General features: G+C 32.4%; 2 protein-coding genes across 4 annotated transcripts; one reads left to right on the top strand and one right to left on the bottom strand.

The window, feature by feature from the left end:
• The first annotated feature begins 176 nt into the window (after positions 1 to 176).
• Positions 177 to 27,098, top strand: LOC108556404 (diuretic hormone 45). 3 transcript variants are annotated; one of them, XM_017912517.1, is made up of 3 exons: positions 177 to 423; positions 26,334 to 26,546; positions 26,599 to 27,098. In XM_017912517.1, exons 2-3 carry the CDS (start codon positions 26,343 to 26,345, stop codon positions 26,839 to 26,841), a joined length of 447 nt encoding a protein of 148 aa, XP_017768006.1. In that variant the 5' UTR covers positions 177 to 423; positions 26,334 to 26,342; the 3' UTR covers positions 26,842 to 27,098. The 3 variants fall into 3 exon arrangements, with proteins under 3 accessions (XP_017768006.1, XP_017768007.1, XP_017768005.1); XM_017912518.1 differs by lacking the exon at positions 177 to 423 and adding an exon at positions 24,201 to 24,270; XM_017912516.1 differs by lacking the exon at positions 177 to 423 and adding an exon at positions 24,325 to 24,777.
• Positions 21,981 to 23,369, bottom strand: LOC108556399 (zinc finger protein 436). The gene is made up of 2 exons (XM_017912512.1): positions 23,149 to 23,369; positions 21,981 to 23,088 (listed from the first exon to the last, which is right to left on the bottom strand). The coding sequence occupies exons 1-2, from the start codon at positions 23,278 to 23,280 to the stop codon at positions 22,327 to 22,329; spliced, it is 894 nt and encodes a 297-aa protein (XP_017768001.1). The 5' UTR covers positions 23,281 to 23,369; the 3' UTR covers positions 21,981 to 22,326.
• Positions 27,099 to 27,210: the final 112 nt, after the last annotated feature.

A 27,210-nucleotide genomic window follows, 5' to 3' on the forward strand; every position in this document is an offset into this window, starting at 1 on the left:
TGCGGACCATTGGTCATCCGAAAAATCGGAAGCGATTGCTAAAGAAATCGCATAATCGTCACGGCCGTTCTGACAGATTCGCCGTGTCGTGTGGGTATAGGGGTAGGGGGTGGCGACTACGGCGAGGCGTCCAACACGCATGCCGCGCGCCCCGTATATAACGCGCGGTCGCGTCGTAACCGTCGCAGCCGCTCCGACGCTTCGCAGGTGCAACAACCACGCCACCCCCGAACATCCGGAGTCGTTATAACAACAAAATAAACAAACAAAAATAAATTATTATCAAACAATAGCTTTGTTGCGGAAACCGCGCGGATTTCGAATCATCCTTTCCATCTAAGGAAGCGAGTCCTGTTCAGCGCCGCTCCAAAATCAACAAGTAAAAAGCACGTCCACCTGTTGAATTCCGCCAGGACGCAAAAGGTAAGATCTTGCATATTACCATCATTTGCATCTACACTTCTACACATATATTTTTTTCATGCTCAAAACGAAAAATATTTGTTATTGTTGTTTTTCTCTCTCTCTAAACTCATTATGATTCGCACCCTCCCCAAGAGAAAACTAATCAACTGAAATGGGGGAAACTTTTGGTGGCAGGGATGTTAAATAATTAATCATCCGCAAATCGGATTTTCTCGAAAATAAGCGAATTACATGAAAAACAAATATATAAATATAAAAGAACAAAAGGTAAACGGATGGATGGATTGCCTCATTTCCATGATTGAGGTAATCAAATATACATTCCGGGTTTACGTTCAATTGCTTACCAACATCTTACAGGCGAGTCACGTATCTTTCGAACGCGTTAAAATCCCTCCTTGAGATTGGAAAATTCAATTATGGTATTTTTTATTTACTTTTCACAAAACATTTGTTTCTTCTCCAAATCGTACGTAAATAATACATTATATTTGTAATATATCAACCATCGTTAAGTTATTTTATATAATTAATATATAGATGTGGAAGATGTCATTTTTAACAGAACAATTGTCACTTTGACAGCTATTTGTTATTTATTAATGCATCGATCTAAATAACTTTACCATAAATATTACTTAATTTCAACAGTATTATATCCTTTTATCAGAATTAAATTGAATTATTATAAATGAAAGAACAATGATCACTTTCAAAGTTATTTCTTATAATTAATGTATTGATAAGAATTGTGATTAATATACTAAAAAAATAATATTTTAATTTCAATATTTATTAATCACTTTGCAAAATTGATGTTGATAAATATGATTATAAGGAAATTGAAATTTTATAGATGTTTAAGAATAATTGTTAGTATTTCCATATGCGTCTTCATTCACAAAATAGTGAATTAACTTCGTTACAAGTTTTCAATATTAAAAATAATCTTTTTATGTTAAATTTTAATCGATTGTTAAATTAAGTTGTCATTTGTAAGAACAATTGTCATTTTTAGACATTTTCTTGAAAATTGAAAAAATCTATGAAAAAAATAAAATTTTGATGAGATAGATACAAATAATAATAACTTAAGGAGCACCTCGCATAACAAGCATTTCGTTTAATGAGCAAAATAAATTATAAGAAAAATGACTCCAAAATGGAACAAATTATCGTATATTACATTAGTTTATATGGGGAAAATTGTTTCACTATACGAGTAAAAATCCGGAAATTTTGGAACGGATTATGCTCGTTAAGCGAGGTTCCACTGTACTTGGTCATATTATTATATTTATTTATCTATCTAAAATAATTATATGAAATACAGTTTCATTATATGTATTTGGAGTTGTAATATATGATATTTCGATTTAACAATTTAGTACTACTTTTTTTTCAAATATTTGAGAAAAAAAATATTTTTTCATGTATTATTAGAAATAACAAATACAAGTAATAATCATTCAGTGGGTTTGAAAAAAATATAGTTCAAGTGTATATGGATTCTCATTAAGGGCAGCCCTGTTTGAATTCCGGAGGCCGAGTGCAGAAATTGAACGGGAATCGATTGTATATAAATTGTGCAACCGGTCATGCAGACGTTTATTGCTTCGTCGAACACGAATGTAGGAGCCTCAATCTGCACATTGCTAATTAATTACCAGGAACTTTTGTACAAAAATAAAACGAAACAAATTAAAGAAAACAATCCAATGATTGTAACAGAAAGTATGAAAACAATTTTTCGATTTTCCTGGTAAACTTTTCCATAGTAAAAAATAAAACATGAAAAAAATTGATTAGTTTGGAAAATGGAAATTTGATTTTTGTTTTCGTTTTGTAGTAATAAACACGTTCATATGACATAATGGGATCGATAGTTCTCAGTTGGCTCTGATGGATGGATCTACAACAACAAAGGCGAACCCTTCGTCGTTTACAGAGAGTTTATAAATAGACGTATCGCCCATTGGCAAAGTGATTTTTCTTCTTACACTTTTCTTCAGTAAAATTTCCTACTCAAATACACGTTTTTTTATACGCTTTTGAAAAAATTATTAGATTTATTTAGTTTCCTACCTTTACAAGTCAAGATAGTTTTTATTTTTATTATTTCTACACTATAGAATATATTATAATTATATCTAAATGAAACAAAATTAAATTTGGCCATATTTTTCAACGACAAAAAAATGGTTTGCAAAACTTTCTTACTTGGCAGACATCTTCTTCATTTTAAACCAACTAAATTTGTCTATGCAAGGAAATCAACACAACATGTTTTCCATGGCAGATAAAATAAAGGTGAGGAAAATGAAACTTTGTATAAGGATTCAAAGAATAGAATCCAAATTATTCTCAAATGATTACAGATATTTGTGAATTTAATAAAGAATATACAAATTACTGAATTCAATATTTTCCAAATAATAATAATAATCTTTATTAGTCACAATTTATTGACATATCCACAAATTTCAATATCAAAACGCAACAACGTAATCGACTCCTAATAGACTGTTGCATATGAATTGCATTAATAACGCAATTGAAGTGCGAATATATTTATAATAAAATATTTCTGAAAGTAAACATTTGTTAAGGTTGGAAAATGTTGTGCATAGCTTATAAAGAAACTTGAAATGACCATTTTAAAATTAACAGAATGTCTTTAAAGAGAACTGTAAGAATAACAATAATTAATTTTATTAGAAATCTATAGTTAATGAGAGTTACATTCACAATAATAATCAGGCATTACGCACACAAAATCATGATCTTTCGACAAAAATAAATGGCCAGATAACATAAATTCGAGAGTGCGAGTGACTTAGTCCACTTTCAAAATAAACATTAACTGAATTGTGTTCAATGACGAGAAAAAACAACTTAATTTAGTGATTCAATGTATTCATTTTGCAAGTATTACCACAGATTAAGTAATGTAAAGAAATGCAACGTGAAACAACTGATAAACTGATAAGTTTTTTTTAATTTTGATTTTTTATTTTTAACTTTTCTCAATACAAATTATGAAATTACTGAAATGTTATGTAATGTGTGGTTTCAAGAAACAAACAGAAAATCGGAAAAAAAATAAGTGGAATTCTTGACTGCCTAACAATAATAAAAATGCTATGGGAAAAAGGAATTGATTTCAAAAACCTGAAGAAGTGACTTTGTTCTGACCTAAATCACTAAAATTTTAGTATTAGTGGGTAGAAACAGAAGAATGAAGTAAATTTGGTTTTTTTTTATAATTTTTTAAAGTCGGTTTTTGTGTAAACCCTAATTGCAATATGAACAAGGGGAATGTTAATTGTATCTTTACGAAGTTCCCTGGAGTATGCATCCACTAAGTTCCGAACTAAAAGCTCCCTCGGAGCGATTCGATCAATCAATCTTCAAACTGTTGCGCTCTTCTACCAAGACGCTGTTTTGTTGTTTCATTTTATTTATATTTTATTTTTGCAATGCAACGAAAGATGGAAGGAGTAATTAAAACGAAATTAAAAACATCCTTGGCAATACAAATGAACTATTTTATTACACGTCCGTACATTTGCGTAATTAATCACCGTGCGGAAGAAGGCGTTGGCGGTGCATAAAACCGACGGATTTAAAAGAGACTAATACTGCTCTAAACGCACACCAAACCAACCCCCGCCGCCACCCTTGCATCGCGGGTGGTCGCACAGATTCGGTGGGGGTGATTAATGAATGGCGAGGAAATCTATTAAGCGAAATGGGGATGAAGAGGTGGAGGAAAGGAGAAGAGAAAAATGGATTTTCAGGGCAATCCGGATTTGTGTCGTGCAGTTACGTAATCGCGCGGTTCTAAATGCATCGCCCCGTTAGCGAGCACTCTTTCCGTCGTGCCTGGCCCTCTCTTCTTTGCCTGTCGAAAAGGCAAAGCCTTCACGAAACACCTACGTGAGTCGACAGGAAATTAAATGATCCCGTCACGATAATGCGGCGAGCAGTATTATGTAATAGCATTCTGAATACATCTGATCACTTCATTACAACTGTGCACAGCATGCATCACAACCTACTACCGAATGAAACAATATATTTTACACGATGTCACTTTTGACATCTGTCAATTAATCTTTTTGATCCATTGGCAATAGAAATATAAGTTTTGAAAGGCGACATCATACTTGACACTTCTAACAACTGTCAACTAATCTTTTTAGACTAATTCCAATTGAAAAGGATTAAGTTTGTTCTGAAAGTCGAAACAATTCGAGGACTTACGTAGAAACTTAAACTGTCACATTTGACAAAACAACTGTCATCTTAATTTTAACCTATTACATATCAACTTTAGACATCTGTCAACCTAACTTAAATTCAAAAAAGTTAACTCTAAAACTCAAGGACTCATATAAAAACGTAAAGTGTCATCTTTGACAATATAAATGCTATATATTTCGTAAAATAAGAAAATATCTGTCAATAAAAAATATATATTTCGTTCTAAATTATTCAGTTTCAATTTGTATTTAATGCAGTGAACAATATTAATCATTAATTGAGAAATGGTCGAAAGCAAATTGAATCCTTTGTCGTCTGACGTTACTTATAAATACCAACACATTTATGTTATTATTTAAATTATAAATAGACGTGAAACAGACCTAAATACTTGTTGGTACTTTATTGAAATCTTTATATTATATAAATTGATTTGTTTTGCAACTGGAAACACCAAGTGAGTATAAAACTACATTCAAGTTATAGTGACAAGTATAGATTATTTTCATGTTGTAATGAAAGGAATAATTGTATAGCAGAATACCACGAAGTAAGTTTATAAAATAATATTGTTACTAAATATGTATGAAAAATGATCCGTTTTTGTAATCCTAATCAGTACAATTCAGTTATTACACGATTTGATTTTAAAATAATCTGACTTTACCAGAAAGTAGCACATATTTTTTTAATTGAAAATATTGTTGAAATTTAGTATAAAATTATACACAACTTAATTTTAATGTGTTTTAAAAGAAATAAAAAAAAATGATTTTTTTTATTTTAACTATGTTCAGATAACAAAGGGTTGAAACCGCGTTTGTATCGTATTCCGAAGAGAGATTAAAAGGAAAAAGTAGGCGAAATCATGTTTCCCAATGAAAGCCTGTTTGTCGACAGGATTACATACTTGTTGTATGAGTGTGTTTGCAATTTCCTGTTCCGGATTTATTTGGTTTTAACCCGCATTTGAAACACTTAAAAGCAGTTTCGAAACACCACCCTTTAACAAGAAAAATAATACAAATCTGCAAGTAGAAATTTACATTTACCGGAGGATTACTGGAGTCTTTTCATTTATGTCATGAAAAAAAAGTTACTGCACTTGACGATTCAAACAGTTAAATTGTATATTTACAGTGTTTCAAAATACTACGACGTGTGTATTTTACACGTACCGGACATTATGTAATTGCATTTGGGTATATGCGTGTTGGTTTTTTTTAGCGCTAAAAGTTAATTATCGTTTCTCTCTAAATGCAATTTATTACTACCCTTGGTCAATTTTGCAAACTACCTCTAAAAAAAACAAATTAAAATCAGCATTTAAAAGGTTGCAACTCATGAATAATTTTATGAAAATTTCATAAAATGTGAGAAACATATTTATTTTTATTCAACTTAATTTAATATTGTTGAAATGTCAATAATAATGATATTATTTTTTCTCGACTTGTCAAATAGTGACAGATTTGATAACCTTAAATTATAATTATATCTATTTAATTTTGTTTGTCAAATACCACAAATTTTCGAAGTGAATTGTATTTTAAGATTTTCAACAAAAACTAAAATTAAATGTTACACCTTGCACTTAGTTAATTTGCAAAATATAAACGGATTTTATACAGTGAAGAATCATCGTGAGATTGGTAAAAGTAACGTTTCCATAGCAACAATTACCGGTAATAAAATTGTAAACGCTGAGATGCCTACCTTCGCAACGAACAACTTTGCGAACATGCTTTGCATAATAAAGTGCACGATGTAATAGTCTAATAATGTTATGTAAGCATCTTGGCTTGGCTTTATGACTTCATGATTCCAATTATCGTTTCGTAAATATAATGTGACGAAATATTGTAGCAAGTTTTCATATACCAACGAGTTTTTGCATAACAATTGGTTGTTTTAATTAAATTCCGCTTATTCGGAATTGATTAAAGTTTTTGTTATTATAATGCAAGTTTCAAACTCAGAATAATTTAATACTCCCTCCGTTCCAAAATAAGTGTCCAATTTCATAAAAAAATGTGCAAAGGGATATATAATGTGTATTTTCACAACAAAACTATAAGATAAAAAATGGAAATAAATTGAAAATTAACACTTATGAGTAACATTGAAATAGTAACTATAAACGGTCAAGTTCCTGAAGTGGTTTATCCTTGCTTATGTGAGGTAGCTTGTAATTATCGCCTCTTTGGTCAATTTTATACACTTCTGCAATATAGCGAAAGCTCTGTCTAGTTTTTATTTCGTTATTTCGGTTATATCGTCCCATGCTTTATACTCAGCCGCAATGAGTTTATCAATACTGGAGACTCTTTGTTTTGTAATGATTGAATGGCGTTAAAGAAACCCAAATCGAGGACATTGAAATCGGGGTTGTTTAGTGGTTGACAAATCATTCTTATGTTACACACATTTTCAGTAACAGCGCGAACAACATTCTCATCATCAACACTGCAATGTGTTTAGATTATCTTGCTGGATTTTAATTGGATTGGTAATTGTTCGAATATAGTTTTGGGTAGTTTTTGCAATGACGATAAATGTTAAACTTCAGGGAGGAGGGAGTAGTTATTTTTGCTATAGTAAATTTATAATAAAATTTAATTTTAACAAATGTATTTTTTAATTAACTGATCAATGTATAAAGTCTTAATAAATTATGATTAAAATTTTGTTAATATAATGAAATCAAATATAACAGCAATATTTTTGGTTAATTCAATAATTTATCTCGATAATAATTTCAAGTTTGGTGAATGTAGTTTTTAATTAATGTTTACTAAATAATATAAGGATGGTTAATATTTATTTTTTTTTTAATAAATTAAGTTTAATCAATGTATTTATTTTGTTAGTTGTTCAATAAAATATTGCTTACATTTTATGATTTATTGTAATTTTCGTTTTATTAATATAATTTAATAATATTGTTACATGTTCAATAGATAATGTTTTGGTCACTTATCAGTATTTATTTATTTAAAAAAAATGTAATGAGACAACTCGAAAATCATGTGTGGTTCGGTACGAGGAAAAAACTCTGGATAGGTCAGAGTCATTATTTTATTTATGTGATAAACGTCAAAGATGGGGAAATGTCAGCGAGGAAAACTCCTTTCACGCCCCAATATTGTGGGATACGTGATGAGTGTGTGTGTGTGTGAGGTGGAAAGGAAACCGAAGTCGTGGGGATTTAATAACGTGTCAAGTTTTCCGCATTTCTGGTCGTCGGAAAAGCGAAGAAAAGGGGAGGAAAAGTCGTCGGTATATCTACAGGTGGCCATTTCACAGCTTTATCATCAGTCATCGATGAACGTGTAGCGGGGAGGAAAAAAGAGCGAGAGAGAGATTTCTCCTCCACCTTTATTTCCACAAGGAAAATATTTCCTCGCGTTTTCATATTGAACATATTTTTGAAAAGTCCGCCGCAATATTTCACTTCACCTTTAATTGAAGTGTACTTTTCCAATTCCCATAGCCGCTTGTATTTATTCAGCTCCAACCAAGAATAGCGAAACTCAATCGACAAAACAATAATTTCACTTGAAGTAGTTTCTCTACATTACAAAACCAACATACAATACAAAGTTTAATCATAAAAAATAAATTCTATTAAAAAAAACAACAATTACAATCTCACCAAACTTAATTAGAATGAAACATTTCTTGAAACGTTTGAAATAATGTTTAATATTTATGTTTAGTAGAAACATTAAATTCTTGAGAACGGAACGAAAGAAAGTAGTTAAAAAGCGGGTCAAACGATCCGGAAACCGTTTAAGTGGATTAAAATATTCAATCCTTAAAATCGTTGTTTCCTTGAAGATTTTGTTTTCTTCGCGGAAGCAACGATTTTCAAGTTGACAAATTACACGTCCGTGGCAAAAGGGAATTGAAACAATAGCGGATACGGGCGTGTCTCCGCTCCCAAAAGCGTACTTCTACCACCACCAACAAAAAAAAACACGAAATTGCATTCACTAATTAGGCTAAAGTACATTCGAGTTTTCATTAATGTAATAACACGCTTTACAATGTGCAAAACTTTTTAATTATACGCAGACGTAGAAAGTATTAATTAAACGCAATATCGGTGGATGCGCCGGGAATTGCACTTATGGATTGTTATGCCAAATGTTAGAATATCCTTACAAAAAAAGGGTACTTTCGAGATTTCAAAATGGAATATCTTAATTAACGTCGACAGCATTGCATTAATCAGTTCGTTAGTAATTATGTATTCATTTTGCTGCAAGACATTTTGAGATTATGCATGGCTTTAGTGCGAATAGAACTGAATAGATATAATTCAAATGGTAGACGTGAGCAATCGCTTAATTCTGTTAGCGTAACGTCGGAGTAGTTCAAATGCATTAAAGCTGATGATCTTCGTGAAATTAAATATATTTGTACATACTTCAATTAGAAGAATTAGTTGGCATAGTTACATAATAAGAAACAGGTTGTTAGGTATGATTCAGGTTATATAATCCATTAACTAGTCATGAACTTTAAAGGCGTGTAGAATACAGCAATTTGATAAATTATGAAAAGTGAATAAAAAGAAGGTTATATTATGATTCGTGCAGCTCTCGCAATTACAGCGCTTTTTGCGCTGAAATTATATAAATGGCGCAATAACGAATAGCGGGCGAAAAAGGAACGAAATAATTCTATGCAAGTCGAAGAGAAGAATGTACCCAAACTAGACGCAATTAGGGCGTTTCTTCGGATTTTGCACGTAAATAACATCGCGCGTTTTAGGTTCCTTCAGGTCGGAAGGGAAAACGCAATTAAATATCAGCTGAAATGCTATCTCTGAAAAATATAATGAACTAGATTTTTTTCTTCAAAACAATGCTTCCATTGACATTTAGAAATAAAATAATTATCTATTGTTTTACGTGCTTGGAAGGAAATGTTTTGCAACTCGATGATTTATTATCGAATTTAATTAATAAAATTATAAAATTGTTCGTTCGTTAACTCGACACGTATTCGAATTAAATCAACGAAACGTTGATAAATTAATTGCGAACGGCGCAAATTCAATTCACCACTCGCTAAATTTAATGTAAACTAACGCATTCTATATCCAAAGCACTATTTGTGCACCACTTCAATATGGTGCGTACAGTATAGGCAAAACCGCTTTGCAAAAACCTCCGTTCACGAACAATTCGATTTTACTTAGTGAAATTTGGACTAAGTAAATAGCAATCTGAAAAAATATTATTTGAAAAATGCCATAAAAATGACATTTCCCAAATAATATATGGCAAAATATAACATTAAAAAATTATTATTAAAGCTTTAGTAAAATTTCAAATAAACAAATGACAAAAGTTGAATATACAAATTCATTATAATCTTGGAAAGTACACAACAATAATAAGACGATGTTCTGTTTTGTCCGGTTACCGTTTTGATCAATTTTTAATTGTCATAAACTGTCAAACTACAATTTCATCAATTAACTTGCACATTAGTTTTATTCAAAAAATTTTAAACGATTCAACAACGTATATTTTTTAATCAAAGAAACACCGAGAGCACAAAGCTTCAAGTTTAATTTCAACAAAGGAATTTTAATTATGTGCGTATGAAACACAGCAACTTTTTCAATTTCCGCACCTTCAGTTGTATTTTTTTTTATTAGCAAAATTGTAACGCAATTTCCGCGTATCTTTCATGCGGAAAATTAACGTACGGTTAGAATAGAAACCCGAATAAATTAATATTTTGTAGAAAAAAAATGATTTTAATTGAAGCAGCTAAATAAACCGAAATTAGGACATGTCCCAATCAGTCGCATAACGAATCGAACGATTTTTGTTTGTTGGAAATTTGTTTTTTTTTTGCAAAACTGAGATTAATTGGTAGATGGCGTTGCTAAAAATTGAACTGAATTATCAGAATCTATTGCAATCAGTCAGGGGTATGATTTATTTTTTGATACATTTTGATCTCGTTTTTGTTCAAAGCGCCGAACAATTATAAAACGAATCGAAATAAATTGGACACATTTCCAATTACAAATAGCAAAAAAACGATCAGGATTGGTTACAAATGGCGGCAATGGTTATGTTAATCTATACGTATTTTTTTTTTTATTTTATATAAATCCACTTAATCCATTTAAATTGTGGTTAGATCATATTTGTCATAACGAATTGAAATATTAGAACTATATGTCAGAATTAAAATTCATAGTTGCTTTAAGAAATTAAAACAAAAGCAGATATAATTGTTAAAATCAAAGTTCATAGTTGTCATAAAGAATTGAAACAGACAATTATATAATTGTCAGTATCAAAGTTTATAGATGTTTGCATTTGCATTTTATTAAGTCTTTATTGTTTTATAAAATTAGATACAGGTATAATAAGTTAGGGGAGACCGGTATGGGCTTCCGCCTATTGCCGCCTCCATCAAGTTACTAATATTAAATATACATTAATCGGGCAAGATGACAAGATGAGACAATAATGATGATAACGGCTCCTATACTGAGCAGGAAGGGGAGCTTAAAATAATAGGACATATAAAAGAAAAATAGAGAACATTGGTTAAGAAAAACACAGGACTTAAGACTAACACGAAAAGAATATTGTTGCACTAATGTTCGCGGAACACATTTTAACACTGCATGAAAACGAAAGGGGGATTTTAGGTCATTGGGGGATGGCGTAGGAATATTTTCTTGATGTCTTCTTGATATCTATATCATAAGGAATTGAAACAAGAGAATATATAATCAGAATCAAAGTTAATCCACGACTTCATTGAAGGAAATCTTCTGAGATGTGTTTGAAACATTTGGGTCTTGGAGATGCAGATTGAAGAGACATTATTTGGGTCATAGTCACCCTCCTTTTAATTGCAACCCCAAGAAATGGTACGACTTAATCGGCCTCGCAGTTAATTCTCTTAAGAAACGTAAGCAAGATTCGCTCGTTCGTTCAATTAATTAAATCTGGGTTATCCGGCAAAGGGAATGCATTAAAAGAATCAAAGAGAATCAATGATTATTTAGCAATTTAGAACTTTTAATTATATTATATAAAACAATGAAAAATTCTGTTATCCGATACAAATGTGGATACAAATAAAGCTGTAAATATTTAGAAAGAGACGTTTTTTTTTAAGACATTAATGATTAATTGGTTGATGAATCTTCTATCAGATCCATCTCTTGAGTTGAATATTTGCAAAGGCTGAGAATATTGTGTCAGTTCGATACAGGCTAAGTGGACCACGAAAGACGAAAGTCTTCAATAAGAAGAATAAGTGTTTCATTTCACAATATTATTTATTACTAAAGAAAATTTCGTTCTTACCTTATATTATAATGAAATACTTCTAGATGAATTATTTTAACTCAGATGACTTATTAAAAAAACAATTTTAGTGTCATTACCAACTTTAAACATAGTGATTTATTTTTAAACTAGTAACAATAAAAAAATTAGCATTTGGAAACAGATGAAAAATAAACATATTTGTTTGCAGAATTACGAAAAAGAACAATTTTCTATTTTTACGTAATTGTGAATGACCGATGTGTCCGACAATTATATTTTTGTAATCAAATGACATTAATTTAACCTCAACAAACGAAATGACAGTTCTATTTAAAATCAATATTGCCAAATGTGTTTAGTAGTAAATAATTATTTCATGACAATAATGATGTGAATGAGAGAAATATGGGTGATATTAATGATTGTATGTAAAATTCAATCGAATGCCTCTCTAATTAATGTTTACGCCTGGTGGGTTTTCTCGATCTAGCGGTTAGTCAATTACGAAATCGGGTAATGAATGGGTCAACAAGGGTGCGAACTGATGATGTTTTATCGAGGGGTCGTACAGTGCCCACTCCCTCGATCCGGCCCTGCTGCTCATTAATTTTAATGATATCGCCAAGAATTTTGCAGATCAATTAGAAGAAAAATAAAGAAACCGGATCGCGGATTTCTTAACGTTTTCACATGATTCGAATAATTTCGCTCCGCATCGCTCGATATGTACGTTCACGTAAATATCCTTTTATACAACTTCGCTTCTTTTTATTTTCTTTCAATTTTACCATTACAAAGCAAATTCCACTTCGATTTATTTATTTTTGAAGCAGAGTACAAATCAGAATCCCTCAATAGAACCTTTTCGTTTTGTTTCCTTTTTTTATATATGAATTTGCCTTTTATTTTTACTGTTGCGTACTTTTGTGATAGGCAAATTGCCTCTATTCTACTGTGCAAACTTCGCGTTTATTTATTTCTTCGAGTTTGCAGAAAGTTGCGAGTCTTAAGCTCCTCGCACTTGTTCTTGGACCGAGGGAAACTTATGGTGGCGCGAGATACGAACTTGCCGAGTGGCAAATCCGGATTATTAATGGGGAATCCTCGTCCGAACGCAAAGTATGCCATCTTCATCCTATCCCCGTAACAAAAAAAAAGAGTAAAGGAGAATGAAACAAGATAAAGTAAATAAATAAATGTCGGGCGGCAAAAGATAACACAAACTTGGAAAAGCCATTCGTCGACCTAATTAAATATTGAAAACTTTTAAAACCTTAAACTAATCGATTTTAGAAAGTTTCCACGAGATGACTTAAGGATTATCCAAACATAATGAGAACTAAAAGCTCTTCCGGTTTTCTACTGATTATAGGATTTGTATTGGCCTCGCGCGAGTATCTAAATTTTGTCTATTAAAATACAATTATATAAGTAGTTCTAGAGTAAGTAATTCTACAAAGTATTAAGTAAAAATCAAGCACAAGATTAGTCCTTTTTTTTATTTGATTTAATTGTTTCGTATACTTTGAATGTATGTAATTGACTTTAAGGATTTACTTTTCACTTTGTACAAATATGTTGTATATATTATAATAATATACAATTATATGGTTTTACGAATTCCAATTAAGCAGAAATAAGTTACATCTAATAATATGAAATTATATAACTAACTATATTCGATTTACAAATTTTCATTTTTTTTTGTATTTTACAATGACCTGCTTTTAGATGGAGTTTATACAAATTAAATTTTGTCAATATTCAAAGTCATGAGAGAATGATGCGATTTATATACAGGGTGGCCCAATTGAACTGCAGCTTTTTTAAACGCTGTATTTTTTATTTTATTTTAAATTGGATTTTATTGAAGCACAAGGAAAAAATGTTGGAAAACAATTCCTCGATTCACGAAGAAGGGCTTTATTGAACACAGTAACACTCTGGTACAGAATCTTCTTGAAACGTCCACTCTTTCTGACTGAAATGTTTTGTTGTCCACGGTTTCAAACCACCTTCTAAAACATTTTCGTGGTAGACATTCGCATTAACCTTGACGCCACGGTTCAAAAACACCAAAGGAGAGCGACAACGACAGTCACAGCCTCCCTAACTACCACAAACGGTGTTACTTGACTTCTTGTGGCCATTCGAATGTATAAATTTTCTATTCTAAGTAAATTCGATCATTTTATGTGTTTACGAATTTCTCAATTGGGAAATTTTTCTGATTAGACTAAACGATATTTGGCAATTGGCTGCGTTCGTGCGAGCGCAACAGCTCCTTCGGTTCGTTAGAACCTAGTTTTCTTTTGAACACATCGGTGAGATCTTTGTCGAGGGTTCTAACAATAGCCACTTTTGGTGCTAGTTAGCTATCATTAGGCGAATTATAGACAAAACATTGCTAACGGTTCAAAAGTTATAGCAGTTTTAAGTTGGTTGCAGTTCAATTGGGCCACCTTGTATATTGCTTATAATAATATAACATTATATAAGTCGATAATTGTCGATTTACGAATTTCAAATATATGAAGATGAATCCAATTTATATTTGATTTGCACAAATATGTTACATCTAATAATAATTATATACTGAAATATTGAAATGTTTCATAAAGTATTATTAGATGATCGGGATCAATAAATTAGTTTCCTTATCGAACATGGATTTTTTTTGCAATTTTGTATACAGTTTAGTGGTGAGTTTATTAAAAATTCCCCGTTCATTAATTCGATTGAATTCGAATCCAGTCGAATCGGAATGCAATTAAGTGCAAAGTGGATACAAGTGTACACTTGCATTATAAACAATCGATAGTATATAGCTCATACAGAGATGATTGTTGTTTTAGATTTACACAGTTCCCAACAATATTCCATGAGCGATAATCAGAAGCAGTATCATTTACATTGCGGTGCTTCATCATTTCCTAAGAAGTGAATTAACGAATACGGATCGATTTCCTCATAAATTATTTACCGAACATCAAACGATCAATCAAACGGAACGAGATAAAAAAAGTTCGCCGCAAAGTAAAGATCTGAAGATCGTTCAAGTTTTTGTTCTTCCTCATTATCTCTCTTTCAATTTTGTTTGTGGTAAATGTTCTCTGGATGCAAGGAAGCAATTGATAACTTCAAAGCATTCTGTCGTCTGAGAAAGAAATTAAAAAAAAGAGGATAATACCAGTGTGAGTAAATAAACGGCGCGCTGCAAAGACAAAATTCAAGTAATTGAGGTAAAACATTAATACGGAACAAAAGGTAAGACCGAGAAAGTGGGTTGCAGATGAAGATGCGGCTCGGCTTTTAAAATGCTAAGAAATGCAGCAAAAGGAAAACACGCATCCCGGTGAAATATAAAAGGATAATGGACGGAGCGCGGAATCCGGGCTTTAGCTTTGTGGAAATTGCTGAAAAAATTGTTTGAGAAAACTCAACCTCCAACTCATCTCCATTTTTTTTAGTAGTTACTTTTAATTATTTTTTTAAACTAATTATTTGTGGCTCGAGGTAGGTGGTTTCCTGTTCATCCCTTAGAGTTTCGAACTAAATTGATCCTATGTTCGACATCCGTTTATTAACTGATAATATGGGCAAAGGCCTGGAGGCTATTAATCGGACCCACTTTGGTAATTGCGACTATCCGAAACAATTATTATTAAGTTCATCGACTTTATTAATGCACACCAGATGCCAAACATAGTTTAGTACAGTGGTTCTTAAACTTTTAGTAGTCGCGGCCCCCTTAAAATTTTTGAATTATTTTTGCGGTCAGCATTAATACTGATTTTATATAACTAGGTATAATAATGAAACAATAAATACGAAAACAAAATTTTGTAGTGTTTTACATTAGTTTATAGGGGGAAAATTGTTTCACTATAAATCCGGAAATTTTTAAACGGAGATTCTTTTACTATTTGTCTATATAAAAAAGTGTACAAAGTTTGTTTATATATTATAATAATGGTTGAACACAATACATTTATGTTTTGCATTTACAGTAAACACAAATTATATTTTCAAAGTATAATCCACTATAAACAAAGATGACAAAGAAAATGATGAGGAGAAGCTACACAATTTGGGTCTTTTCATCTTCTCATCACTTGTTATGCGAAACGTCACTCGTTAAGCGAGTCATTTTTGTTACAATTTATTTTACTCGTTAAGCGAAATGCTCATCATACGAGGTGCTCACATACATACTTATTAGAAAATAACGGTGTCCACTAATTTGTCTATTAGCGCTTCAATTGTATAACTCAATACTATTTACTTGTCTATTCAAAGTCGATTATGCTGTTTTTATATTGATCATTGTAGAAAATCCCTTTTAGAACATGTACGAGGGGTCTAAGAAAAGTTCACTAAGTAGGCGTTAATTTATTTATTTCGGAAAAACAAAAGTTGTTTCTCAATTTGTTAAAGTCTAACGATTTTTCATGTCAAATTTCAAGAAGATCGGTAGGAATGGATAGGAGAAAATGCAACAAACACAGCAAAAATTTGATTTGACATTCTCTATGGATTTCGACGTCTCAAGCCTATGTAAATTTTCCAGGAATGCCAAAATGTATATGGAGTGAGTGATACAGGAAAAGGTAGTTGATAAACTGGGCTTGAATGCCATGGCTTTTTCGCAAATATTAAATCTTCACTTGGGCTACACGAAGAAACTCGCTAGATGGGTTCCACGATTTTTAAAAGACGACCAAATAAAAGCACGTGTTGGTTTTGACGAATATTTTTTGGAAAATTTTAAAAATGAAGATTCTATCACCTATAGGAAAATCGTAACAGGTGATGATTCTATAAGTACGACCCGGAAACCAAGTATGGAGCGCAGAAGGTTCATATCACCTCAGTAACAGAAATATAACAAAGTGTAAAGTGCTAGCTGCTATCTCACTCGAGCGCCTTATGATTTTTGGCCGTTTCCAAAAATTAAAAAAAATGAAGGAAAGAGTCTTCAGATCCAGTGAAGAGATCGTTATTACACTTAATGTAAAACTTGAAAAGCTCCAAAAAGATTTTGAGGAATGTTTTGAAAGGTGGCTCTACTGATTTAAGAAATGTATTGAAATAAATGGAATAATTTAGAGAAATTACAAAAAGATGAATATTAAAATTGTTTTTATTTTTTTTCCCAGCCAACTTAGCGAACTTTTGTTAGACTCCTCGTATGTGGAAGCAAAGAGCAACAAATTTTGTATGGCGATGGTGAACAGGTGCGAATATTCCTTCCAATTGTATCAACTTTTTGTTTCTTGAAAAGTGAATTCAAACTTAAATCCTTTGTTAATTCAAACACACAAGGAGTGTAAGTGGTAGAATGTCAATTCAAATAGAGTGTCTTCGTTGGTTTATAATAAATTGGTATTATTAAGTATCTTTATTTGGAAAATAACATTATATTAAATATGTTTTTCTTTATCAAATTCACAATTATTTTACAATTTCGAAAGATTTCAAAAACATTCGATTCGTCGAAATAAATGGTTAAATTTCATTTTTTATGATTTTGAAATATTTTTGCAGTTAAGAATTGCTGATTTAGTGCAATATATATTCTTAAATTGTCCAACTAACGCTTTCATATTTTGTTTACTATTATTATTTAATAATAAATAGTAGCAACAAAACTGGTAAATTTTTATTAAAATTTTCAAATGAACTCTAGAAATGTAGTTTCTATTTATTTAGTTTAATTTTACAAATATTTCAATTAATACCCCTCAATCCGAGTCTTAATATAACCTGATCCAATATATAAGTAGTTGTAGTTATTTTAATGTTGGTTTCTTATTATATGTATTTAATTGTTTTTTTAAATTAAGAAATAGGGAAAAATAGGTAAAATTTATTACAGATTGAATTATATTTACTATATGTTTTTTAGGAATTCATTAAAGCGATCTAAGTGATTCTGCATAAATTTGAAAAAATAGATTAAAATAAACAAAATACGTACTTACAAATACTTTTCAATGTAGACATCACAATTATTTAATACAGAAAACGACAAAAGAAACAAATGCAAAAAAACAGATAGTACATCTAACAAAAATATTATATTTTATTAAAGAAATTATCAATTTTTGTTTGGACAGTTATTTTTTTTATCACTGTTTATTCTTGTAATAAGTTTGTAACGAGCTTTTACTATTTTGTTCGTAAGTCGGGTGATACCTGTATATTAATATTACGCTCCAAATCTTCACACTTCAAACATGCAAATAAATCTTTAAGACCTAATGTAAATTATGTGTTTTTTTTATAAATTTTATGTTTTTCATTGTGGAAACGTCACGATGTTTTCATTTGATTAATATTTGAAACTTCACCCGAAGAGCGGTTGCTTTTATTTTCCCTTAATACTATTATTATCTTAATAATATTAAGAGTCGAGTGAGGGAGGATCAACAGCGCAAGTAAACATTTGCCGGAGGAGATTTTGTTACGGAGCGCGAATCGGGTTTCTCAGGAACTGGAGGAAAGTTAAAATAAATACGAAAAGAAATAGGAAGCGAAAGACAGGTAAAATACACGCTGAAAACGAATGAATCTTGGAGCGCAATTAAACGTAGTTTGAATATAAAAATATTTTCACGTTATGTTAGCGTTATACGGAGAGGGACCCACTTTTTGTTGTTGTTTATTTCCAGGAATTTTCCTTTTTGTTCGAAAATTCTCGTAAATGCCGCATGTTTTTTAATATGTGTTTTTGGTAAAATGCGTTCGAGGTTGCGTAATTGGATAGGGGCATTAGTAGAGTGTGGCATTAGCCCGGATGACGACCGTTAATTACAGTATAATCCTGATCAATTATCAAAACGCATTGCCTCAGACACAGGGAATAGCAAATTTCGCACTTGATGCTCGTGCTCTTCACTGTATAGTGTATAGCAGCGTTTCTTAGCCTTATTGTCGCGCAACCCAACATATTTGCTTGTAGTTGTACCCAATACTAAGTTTTTAACCAATTTTGCTCGCTTTGACGCAAGGTGACAGCTGTCATTAAAAATATTGTCGCAACTTTTTCTTCGGTCGCGACTCATAGGATGGAAAACGCTGGAGTATAGTGTGTGTTATTATTTTGTGACCTAGGGCAATAATAATTGTATCGGGTCATGAAGTCGTACGTTTCCAAAGGAGATTTCCTACATAATTCCGCCACCTTTGATCTGTTATTCCGTACGTTACAATAGTCAGCATTCAAGATTGTAATTTGATAGGTAAAATCGTCAAACGAGACCTAGTTTCTTCTCCCGGAACAGTAATAATTCAAATACGAATATTTCAAATGAATATTATTTGCGAATCAATGCTTTAGTTTCCATTTAAATGTATTATTCATTTCAACAAGTGCATTCGGTTTTAACCGAATATTCGGGAATATCTTATAATAAATTCTTATATTATACTATTATATTCATCTATATTCTTCTAGTAAAGTCTTCTCGAAAAGTATTGTTTTAAAATATTACTCACTGTGTCCGAAAATATGGTATATATTTGAAAGAAAATCTTAGATTATTTAGAGTTTTCAAAACAACTGTCAATACTCATTATATTATACTCATTATAATTCATATTGATAGCTAAATAACCAAACATATTTGACAGTCGTTACTTTTGAGTTAAGTTGGAATTTGAATACCAAAAATTAGTTTTTTTAAGAAAAATATACTAGTCACCGCTGTAATTTTAAAAATTAGAACACGGTTCTACTGATGGTTGGAATATTCAATTTCGTCGTGAGGGTTTATTAACTGAAAACATGTTCAAAAGAAACTAAGCTAAATCTCACTTTAACTAAATTTGGATTACACTAAAATTATTTGTATTTGGTTATATTATGATAAAATGAATTTAATATTTTTTTATATTTAATTTTAGTTTTATTTGATTTTGTTCGCAGTTTGAGATTCCTGACGCATCCACCAATATTTATTTCAAACTATTATTTACAAATGTATTCCAATTTATTTAATTTTTTTATGTCGTATTATTTTATTCACAATCTGTTCATCAATTAGTCGCCCCTCCAATATATATGAGAATATTTTTGTATTTAGCACAGAATCATCGAATGGTGTCGATGTTTATTCAGTTGTCTATAAATTTAGGCATTTCTGGCCCCTCATCGAATAAACTTATAAAATAAGTCGAGACCCGGAAAATCGTTAGTATTATCAAAATACTTATTTTTTGACATGATTCGTTTCTGCATAATAACAAAAAACTAAATCTATATTGACAAATATAAGTACATTTATTATAGTGAAAACTTTATTATAAAAAAACAGACTTCAATTTAGTGTTATTTGAGGACAAAAGATTCTCAAATTACATCGATCTAAATATCAGTTTACGTTAAGAGTTTCGGTGTCTCCGATCGAAATTGGCTGAAGGGACGTCTGTCTCTACAAGCGATTTGTATTTATTTGCTTATCCCTCGGGCTCAATTTCTGCATTCGCGACTTGCATTTTCTGGGTTTCCATTGTAAATTGAATTCGCGTCAATTCGCGTCGACGAAATGAATAATTTCATTTTGATCATCACTCCCATTCGCCATTTCTATCTGTATCTACTTTTTCTCAATTTCATTCCTATTTGTATATGATTCCATTTGTTATTCCCAATATATGCACTGTTGTTAATATTAGATGCAATATCTGTATACAGTGGAACCTCGCTTAACGAGTTTACTCCGTTCCAAAATTTCCGGATTTTTACTCGTATAGTGAAACATATTCAAAAATACACATGTGTACACAAGTTTTATAAATGATGTAGAAGGCGCGCATCCGGGACTTCTCTTCTTATCGTTACTCGTTTTGCAAAACGTCGCGAGTCATTTTTTCTTACAATTCATTTTGCTCGTTAAGCCACTGTATTAGTAATATTATTATTTAAACTTTATGTACGGTACTTTACGTTTGATAGTTTACAAAAGTTAATTAATTACTATATCGATACAGTTTAATATTATAAGTAGTATTAGTAATAATATTAAATCATGTATTGGTAAATATTATTGATTACTCATTGATCTAATGATCCTCGTCGTATTTAGCTGAAGTTTTTAATTGTCAATTTGTGAAATTTTGAATACAGAAAAATACTTGACGTTTTACAAATCAAAGAATGTCGTGAATAATATAGTTGGAAAATGTCATTATACGAAAATATTATTTCTATCAATAAAATACTATAAACGTGACGTTAGGTAACTGTTTGCTGTCTGAACTCATGTACATATTTCTATCTTTATATTAAAAGTCCAATGCATATGAAAATACAAGATTCGGTATAAATCCGAAGCGCAAATAGATTGCCTTATTAAACTGCTGAGCCAGGTGTAGCAGGAAAATTATGTAAAACACCCTCGAAACCCGTCCCATTCCACAATTTCCCTCTTGCCCATTTTTCTGTATTCCTCTGTAAATCCAGTGTCGAGAATCCGTATTATAAACAATGAATTCTCTCTCACTCTACTTTGTCTCCTTTTTCTCGCTCGATGTTTGTATGTTTTCTCTACTTTGAAAAGCTTCAATTTAGCTGAAAAAAACGGGGTTCCTAATTTACGGCGAAATTCAATAATAATGATCAATAGAAAATGTGCGCTGCAATAAAACCGCCGTCAAAGAGTTGCCAGTTTCAAAGGGACCCAACAAACGCCCTCCAACCTCAATCCACTCTTTGTTTCGTCTGTTTATTTTTATTTCGAGTTTCTCCTCCAATCATCGCAAGCTTCTAATATTTCCAAGGTGATATTTTATACGTGGGGTCGACTCTTCTTAAACTCTTTGCTCGTTAAGTATAATTCAAAACTCAAATTAAGTTTGGTTCAATTCTTTGCGCCATTAAAACTGCGGAGTGAAATATGTAGTAATATAGTAAAAAGAGGATTACCGGATTTAGTAATTAAATGAAACAAATATTATTTTACCGTTTTATTTATTAAGTAATCAAACCTCCAGCTCATTTCCTGGAAAGGAAACGGATGGAAATAAAATCTAATCCCCACATTATTATTGTTACGTTATGATCATCGTTGATGATGATTTAAGAGGAATCCCCGTTTTATGCGTCCAATATTTCACGAGGCAGATACACGTATTCTCCGCTTGGTCCGATGATGTCGTAAACAGACGAGACGAGACGTCTACTCGTAATGTTTCCGCTTATAATGCTAATATATAGAAAGAGAAGTGGAAATCCCGGAACCTTAGGTCTTAGGCTTAAGTTACTTTGGTATTTCGTTGTACTAAGATGCGCTTTTCATCTTCTTCAATTCCCTCATCTGTGCACGGTCAGGTGCTTCTGCAGTGTGGCGTTCAAAGAGAAAGCCTCGCCGCAGATATCGCAAATGTATGGCTTCTCCCCGGTGTGCGTTCGCATGTGCACATGCAAATGCGTGCTTTGATTGAATTTCCTCTGACACACGTTGCACTCGTGCGTCTTTATACCCAGATGTATTCTCATGTGTCTCTGCATGCTGTTGCTGTATGGGAAGTTCTTGCCACAGATGGTACACAGAAACGGCGTCCTCTTAGTCTTCTGACCCGGTGCGGTCTCGTGCGAACGAATGTGACGTCGTTGCGAAGAAATTCTGTGAAACTTCTTGTCGCAGAACGTGCAATCGTATATCTTCTCACCGGTGTGCGATCTCACGTGCTCCGCCAAATGGTACGACCTCTTATAAGACTTGTTGCAATAATCGCACACGTACTTCCTATCCAACATGTGCATCCTCTCCAAATGCCTCTTCAATTGCCACCTCTTCTCGAACAACGTCTCGCAATAATCGCAACGCAATTCTAACCCTTCCTCGTCCTTCTCTCCATCATTCTCTTTCATCTCTTCCTCCTTTCCTTCCACTTCATGAACCTCAACCTCCTCCTCCTCTTCTTCGTCATCCATCACACTCTCTGCTTCCTTCTTTTCCTCAATCAGAGTCTGCAAAGAGGTCTGTGACAGCCTCACCATTTCAATAAATCTGTATGCTGTGCACAGCTGCTGGATGCACGAGTGGCAAATCCTCTGAAGCTCGCATTGATGCTGCAAAAGTATTAAATAAAAATACAAATCGAAAATGTATTAATTTTTTTGAGAATTTACCAGCTCCTCGGGGTAACACAATTTGAGTTTCTCTCTGTAACTGATTTTATCTGAATCCAGAGCAGTCAGACTCACCAATTCTTTGGGATCGATTTGCAGGCACGTCAGGCACATTTTCTCGGTGAGAAACATTTCGGAAGTGCCGAACCACCGCAATTTACTTCCTGATATCCGACAAAAATCAGAGAATTTTTTAGGTTATGTACATGTAAACGTAAACAAACTAGACATAGGCAACTGAACAAGCATCCTTATATACAGTGAGATTCTTTTTTAACGACAGTTAATCGATTCTTATATCCATGATTTCATCATACTCTCCACCCCGCCTGGAAGTAGATAACTTACAAAAAAAAATAATTTCATTGTTATTATTATACTATTCACAAAGTAAATTGTTTTCATTAATATCCAAACATTTCCTATAAACTAAATACAGTTGCTACTCGTTACTACTTTTTTTTTATATGGAAGTTATTAAATAAACAAATTATTTGGAGGGCGGTCGTAACCGTGTAGCTATAGTCGCCTGTATCACGAAATATATAAATAAAGTTATATTTGAATTTGTATCACGAAAATCCGATAAAAATAAGTTGGTTCGATTCTCAAAAACCACATAAAGGGCCAATAAATAAATTGATATAAATTTCTTTTAATATAAAAAAAAAGTTTAAAACTTTGGCAATATTCTTAAGAATTATTAAAATTTACAATTTAGTAAAAAAAACAAATATTAAAATATCTAATATTAAGGATCTGACTAGGTCTTATAATTTATATTTTTGTACAAATGCAAGTGAGATTAATGCTATTTGAGATGGAAATGGTGAACAGCCGTTTGCTACATCGGGCAATTACAGGGAAATGCAACTTGTGTCTGGTCAAAGGCCGGACTGGACATAGCTTTGTCGTAGGTCAGTAATGGTACGTGTGATCTGTACCTTATGGAGTTATGAACACGACAAATTGCATCCGCCGAGCCGAGACACCGAAGCACAGAACTTGCCCAATCTGCGTCGCAAATTACGAATTACGTGACCAAGACCCCGATTTTCCATCACCGTGAATTAACTCGGATTAAAGTGGACCGTCGCTCGATTATTGGGTAGCTCTTTCACCGTAAGTTTACATCCTCCGGGAGCTTAACAATATACACACACATATACATCTATATAAGTATGGGGCGAAGTTTAAATTGTTAAATTGTTGGAAAGAGGAGCGCGAGACGCGGTGATGAGGTAAAACGGGATCAAAGGGAGAATCTCAAGGGAATGGGGAATAAGAAAACATTGTTGGAATTTCAAGTGAAGGAATTTGCGATTCAAAAAACTCGCGTTAAAACGTTGAGATGTCTGCGGAGGATGGATTGTTGTATTCTTGGAAGGCGGTTTAAACTGATTATATCTGGTCCGTTCTGCAAAGGATTAGCGAAGATCTCCAAAAACCACCGAAGCGCCAGTCGATCAACGAGTGAATCATCGTTTGCACGCACTTACTACAAACATACAGATTAAATCGGTGTATTTTTTATCCCCCCAAAGCACGCAGATAAAGGCCTACTTATATTTATACCAAACGCCTGCAATGATGCAATACGTGTCCTGTATTTTAACAGCCATCAACCAGGTATTTATTACGATCTATTATTGGTACGCATTCACTAACACTTCAACGATAATTCCAAAACTTAATATAATAGTGTTAAATCTAATTGGAATAAAGAGAAGCAATCGAACCACGAGAATTCAAATTCAAATTATGACATAAGAAAAGAAAATGACAAATAAATAAATCTAGTTAAATAAAAATACTAAATCAACATTTGTATGAAGAATCACGATGATATTTAATTAAATAGAAATCTAGCATTTGTTTTATTTGGTTGGAATAAACTCGCACAAAAAAAAAAAAATAATTTCTAACTTTAAAAATTTAACTTTGAACTGTCACAAATTTATTTTTACAAATTTAAATTAAACATTTCAATTTTATTCTCAGTTATCACACCAAAATCATTGCAATTTAATTGTAATTAGTTTTAATTAGTCGTAAGTTTCTTCTTGGATAAAGCTGAATAGATATTTAATATATTTACTTTTGTTCAATTACTATGAAAATTGCTATGTTATATTTGTTGATTTATGTGGAAAAGCAAAGAGTAAACTGCTGCAATTGAAATTGAAAAACATAACTTTTGTTATTAGTTATTGGACTTTCTTTAAAATTTAATGATTATAATGTTTCCATATCTATAAAATGTAGTTTCTAAGGTCGTACGGAAATTCCTAGACGCGAAAATTGAAAATCCTTGCCGAGATAATAAAAGGAAGAAAAAAATGTGGACCGCATCTCTATTTACGAACGGCGGCGCGTGTTAAAAATATCGCAATTATCAGCGACGTTATCGTTCCGCGTATATTTTTAGAATCTCGAAGGTGACGAAAGAAAACAATAACATTGATGGAGAGGAAGGCATTCTCAAAATAAAAGAAAACTAACCCAAACTTGGATTAATTGGATAGGATTAACGGTTTTAGTGTAAGGTCCGCAATTAGCGTTTGGCCAGGGCCCCCAAAGTTAACAGTTTGTCCCTGTTTTCAGTGACGTTTTTTGTTGTTAAAGAAATCATTCTTTAAAAGGGGACACCAATCTTGACACCAATTGCAGATTCCCTTAAATTCGCGCGTGCACGGTGTGAGGATAATTGAAAGAATTGTCCTCAATACAAAACATTGATGTATGTATGCAAATCGCTTTTTAACAAAGTTTCTCATTAACATCCCGAATTATCTGGAGATTAACCGAAATTACATCGTTATCATTTTGTAAATCGTGACACACGGAAAGCAAACGAAATTTACCTTTCAATGATCTGCAAAAAAAAAAAGTAAATTATACAAACATATAATAATTACTTAAAGAGTCATTTAACAAGATATTAGTAACAAGGACAACTGCATTTTGCATGTTCAAATATCTTCAATCGAATTTTTGTAATCATATTATTTAAAATTTGACTCATTATAGTTTATAGAATACCCAGTCACAATGTAAATATGACACACTGCTATTTTCATAAAGAACTAAATAACTAATAAGATTTATTACAATAGTAACTCATAACTTGAGCTTGTAACAAAGGTAACTCTTACCTAGTTAACGAATGTATAATTTATTTGCAGATTAATAAGATGAATGTGCCCGTGTACATCGTATGCGCGGCGTTGATCGTCGCCGTTAACAGCGAGGAAAACCCTCTCTTCGGAAGGGAGAACGAACCTATGGACCGGGAAGCAATGGGTTATATTCTGCCTAAGCTGATGCCCAGATACCGCGCGATTTCCAATAAACAATGGATGGCCCCGTACTACGCCGACTCCAACAACAACAACGAGGTAACATTTTGTCTTCAGCTGTTAACTCTGTTTGATCATATTTATCTTGCAGCTGGACTTTGGACAGGAGGCGCGCAACAAGAGGGCAGGCCTTATTGACGGTCCTTCCTTGTCGATCAGCAACTCTCTGGATGTGCTCAGGAACCGTCTGCTCCTAGAGATCTCCAGGAAGAAGGCTCTTCTCGGCGCCAACTATAACCGCAACATGCTCTGCAGGATCGGAAAGCGCTTTGAGAACAACAAACGCCGCTGTGAAGACTCCGAGAAGTACGTCGAGGATAGATTTATGGTCTAAAGAACGCCTACCTTCGATCCGCCAACCAAAATTAGCGCCAACACAAACACACAACACACACACAACTAGATTGAAGTCCAAACAAAAAACATTACTAGAAGAATTCCATTGGACGACACGCCTTACGTCCAATAGGATTATTCCCCAAACTCCCTCTATCCTCAAAACAAACCTATCCTAACTATCTAATAATAACGTATATGTATTTAGTAGTGTACCCAAATATCAGTAGTTGGAAAAAGTCAGTAGAAAAAAAAGAAAATATCAAGATATTCTCAGCGAAAGGAAAATCTAGTCAAGTAGGGCGAAAAGCATCTTTTATAATTTCCGTTCCTAATTTAGTTGTTCCCCGAATATCTAACTATTTAT

Source organism: Nicrophorus vespilloides, unplaced genomic scaffold (genome assembly GCF_001412225.1).
Source record: "Nicrophorus vespilloides isolate i.1.1-1 unplaced genomic scaffold, Nicve_v1.0, whole genome shotgun sequence".
Taxonomy (NCBI): Eukaryota; Metazoa; Arthropoda; class Insecta; order Coleoptera; family Silphidae; genus Nicrophorus; species Nicrophorus vespilloides.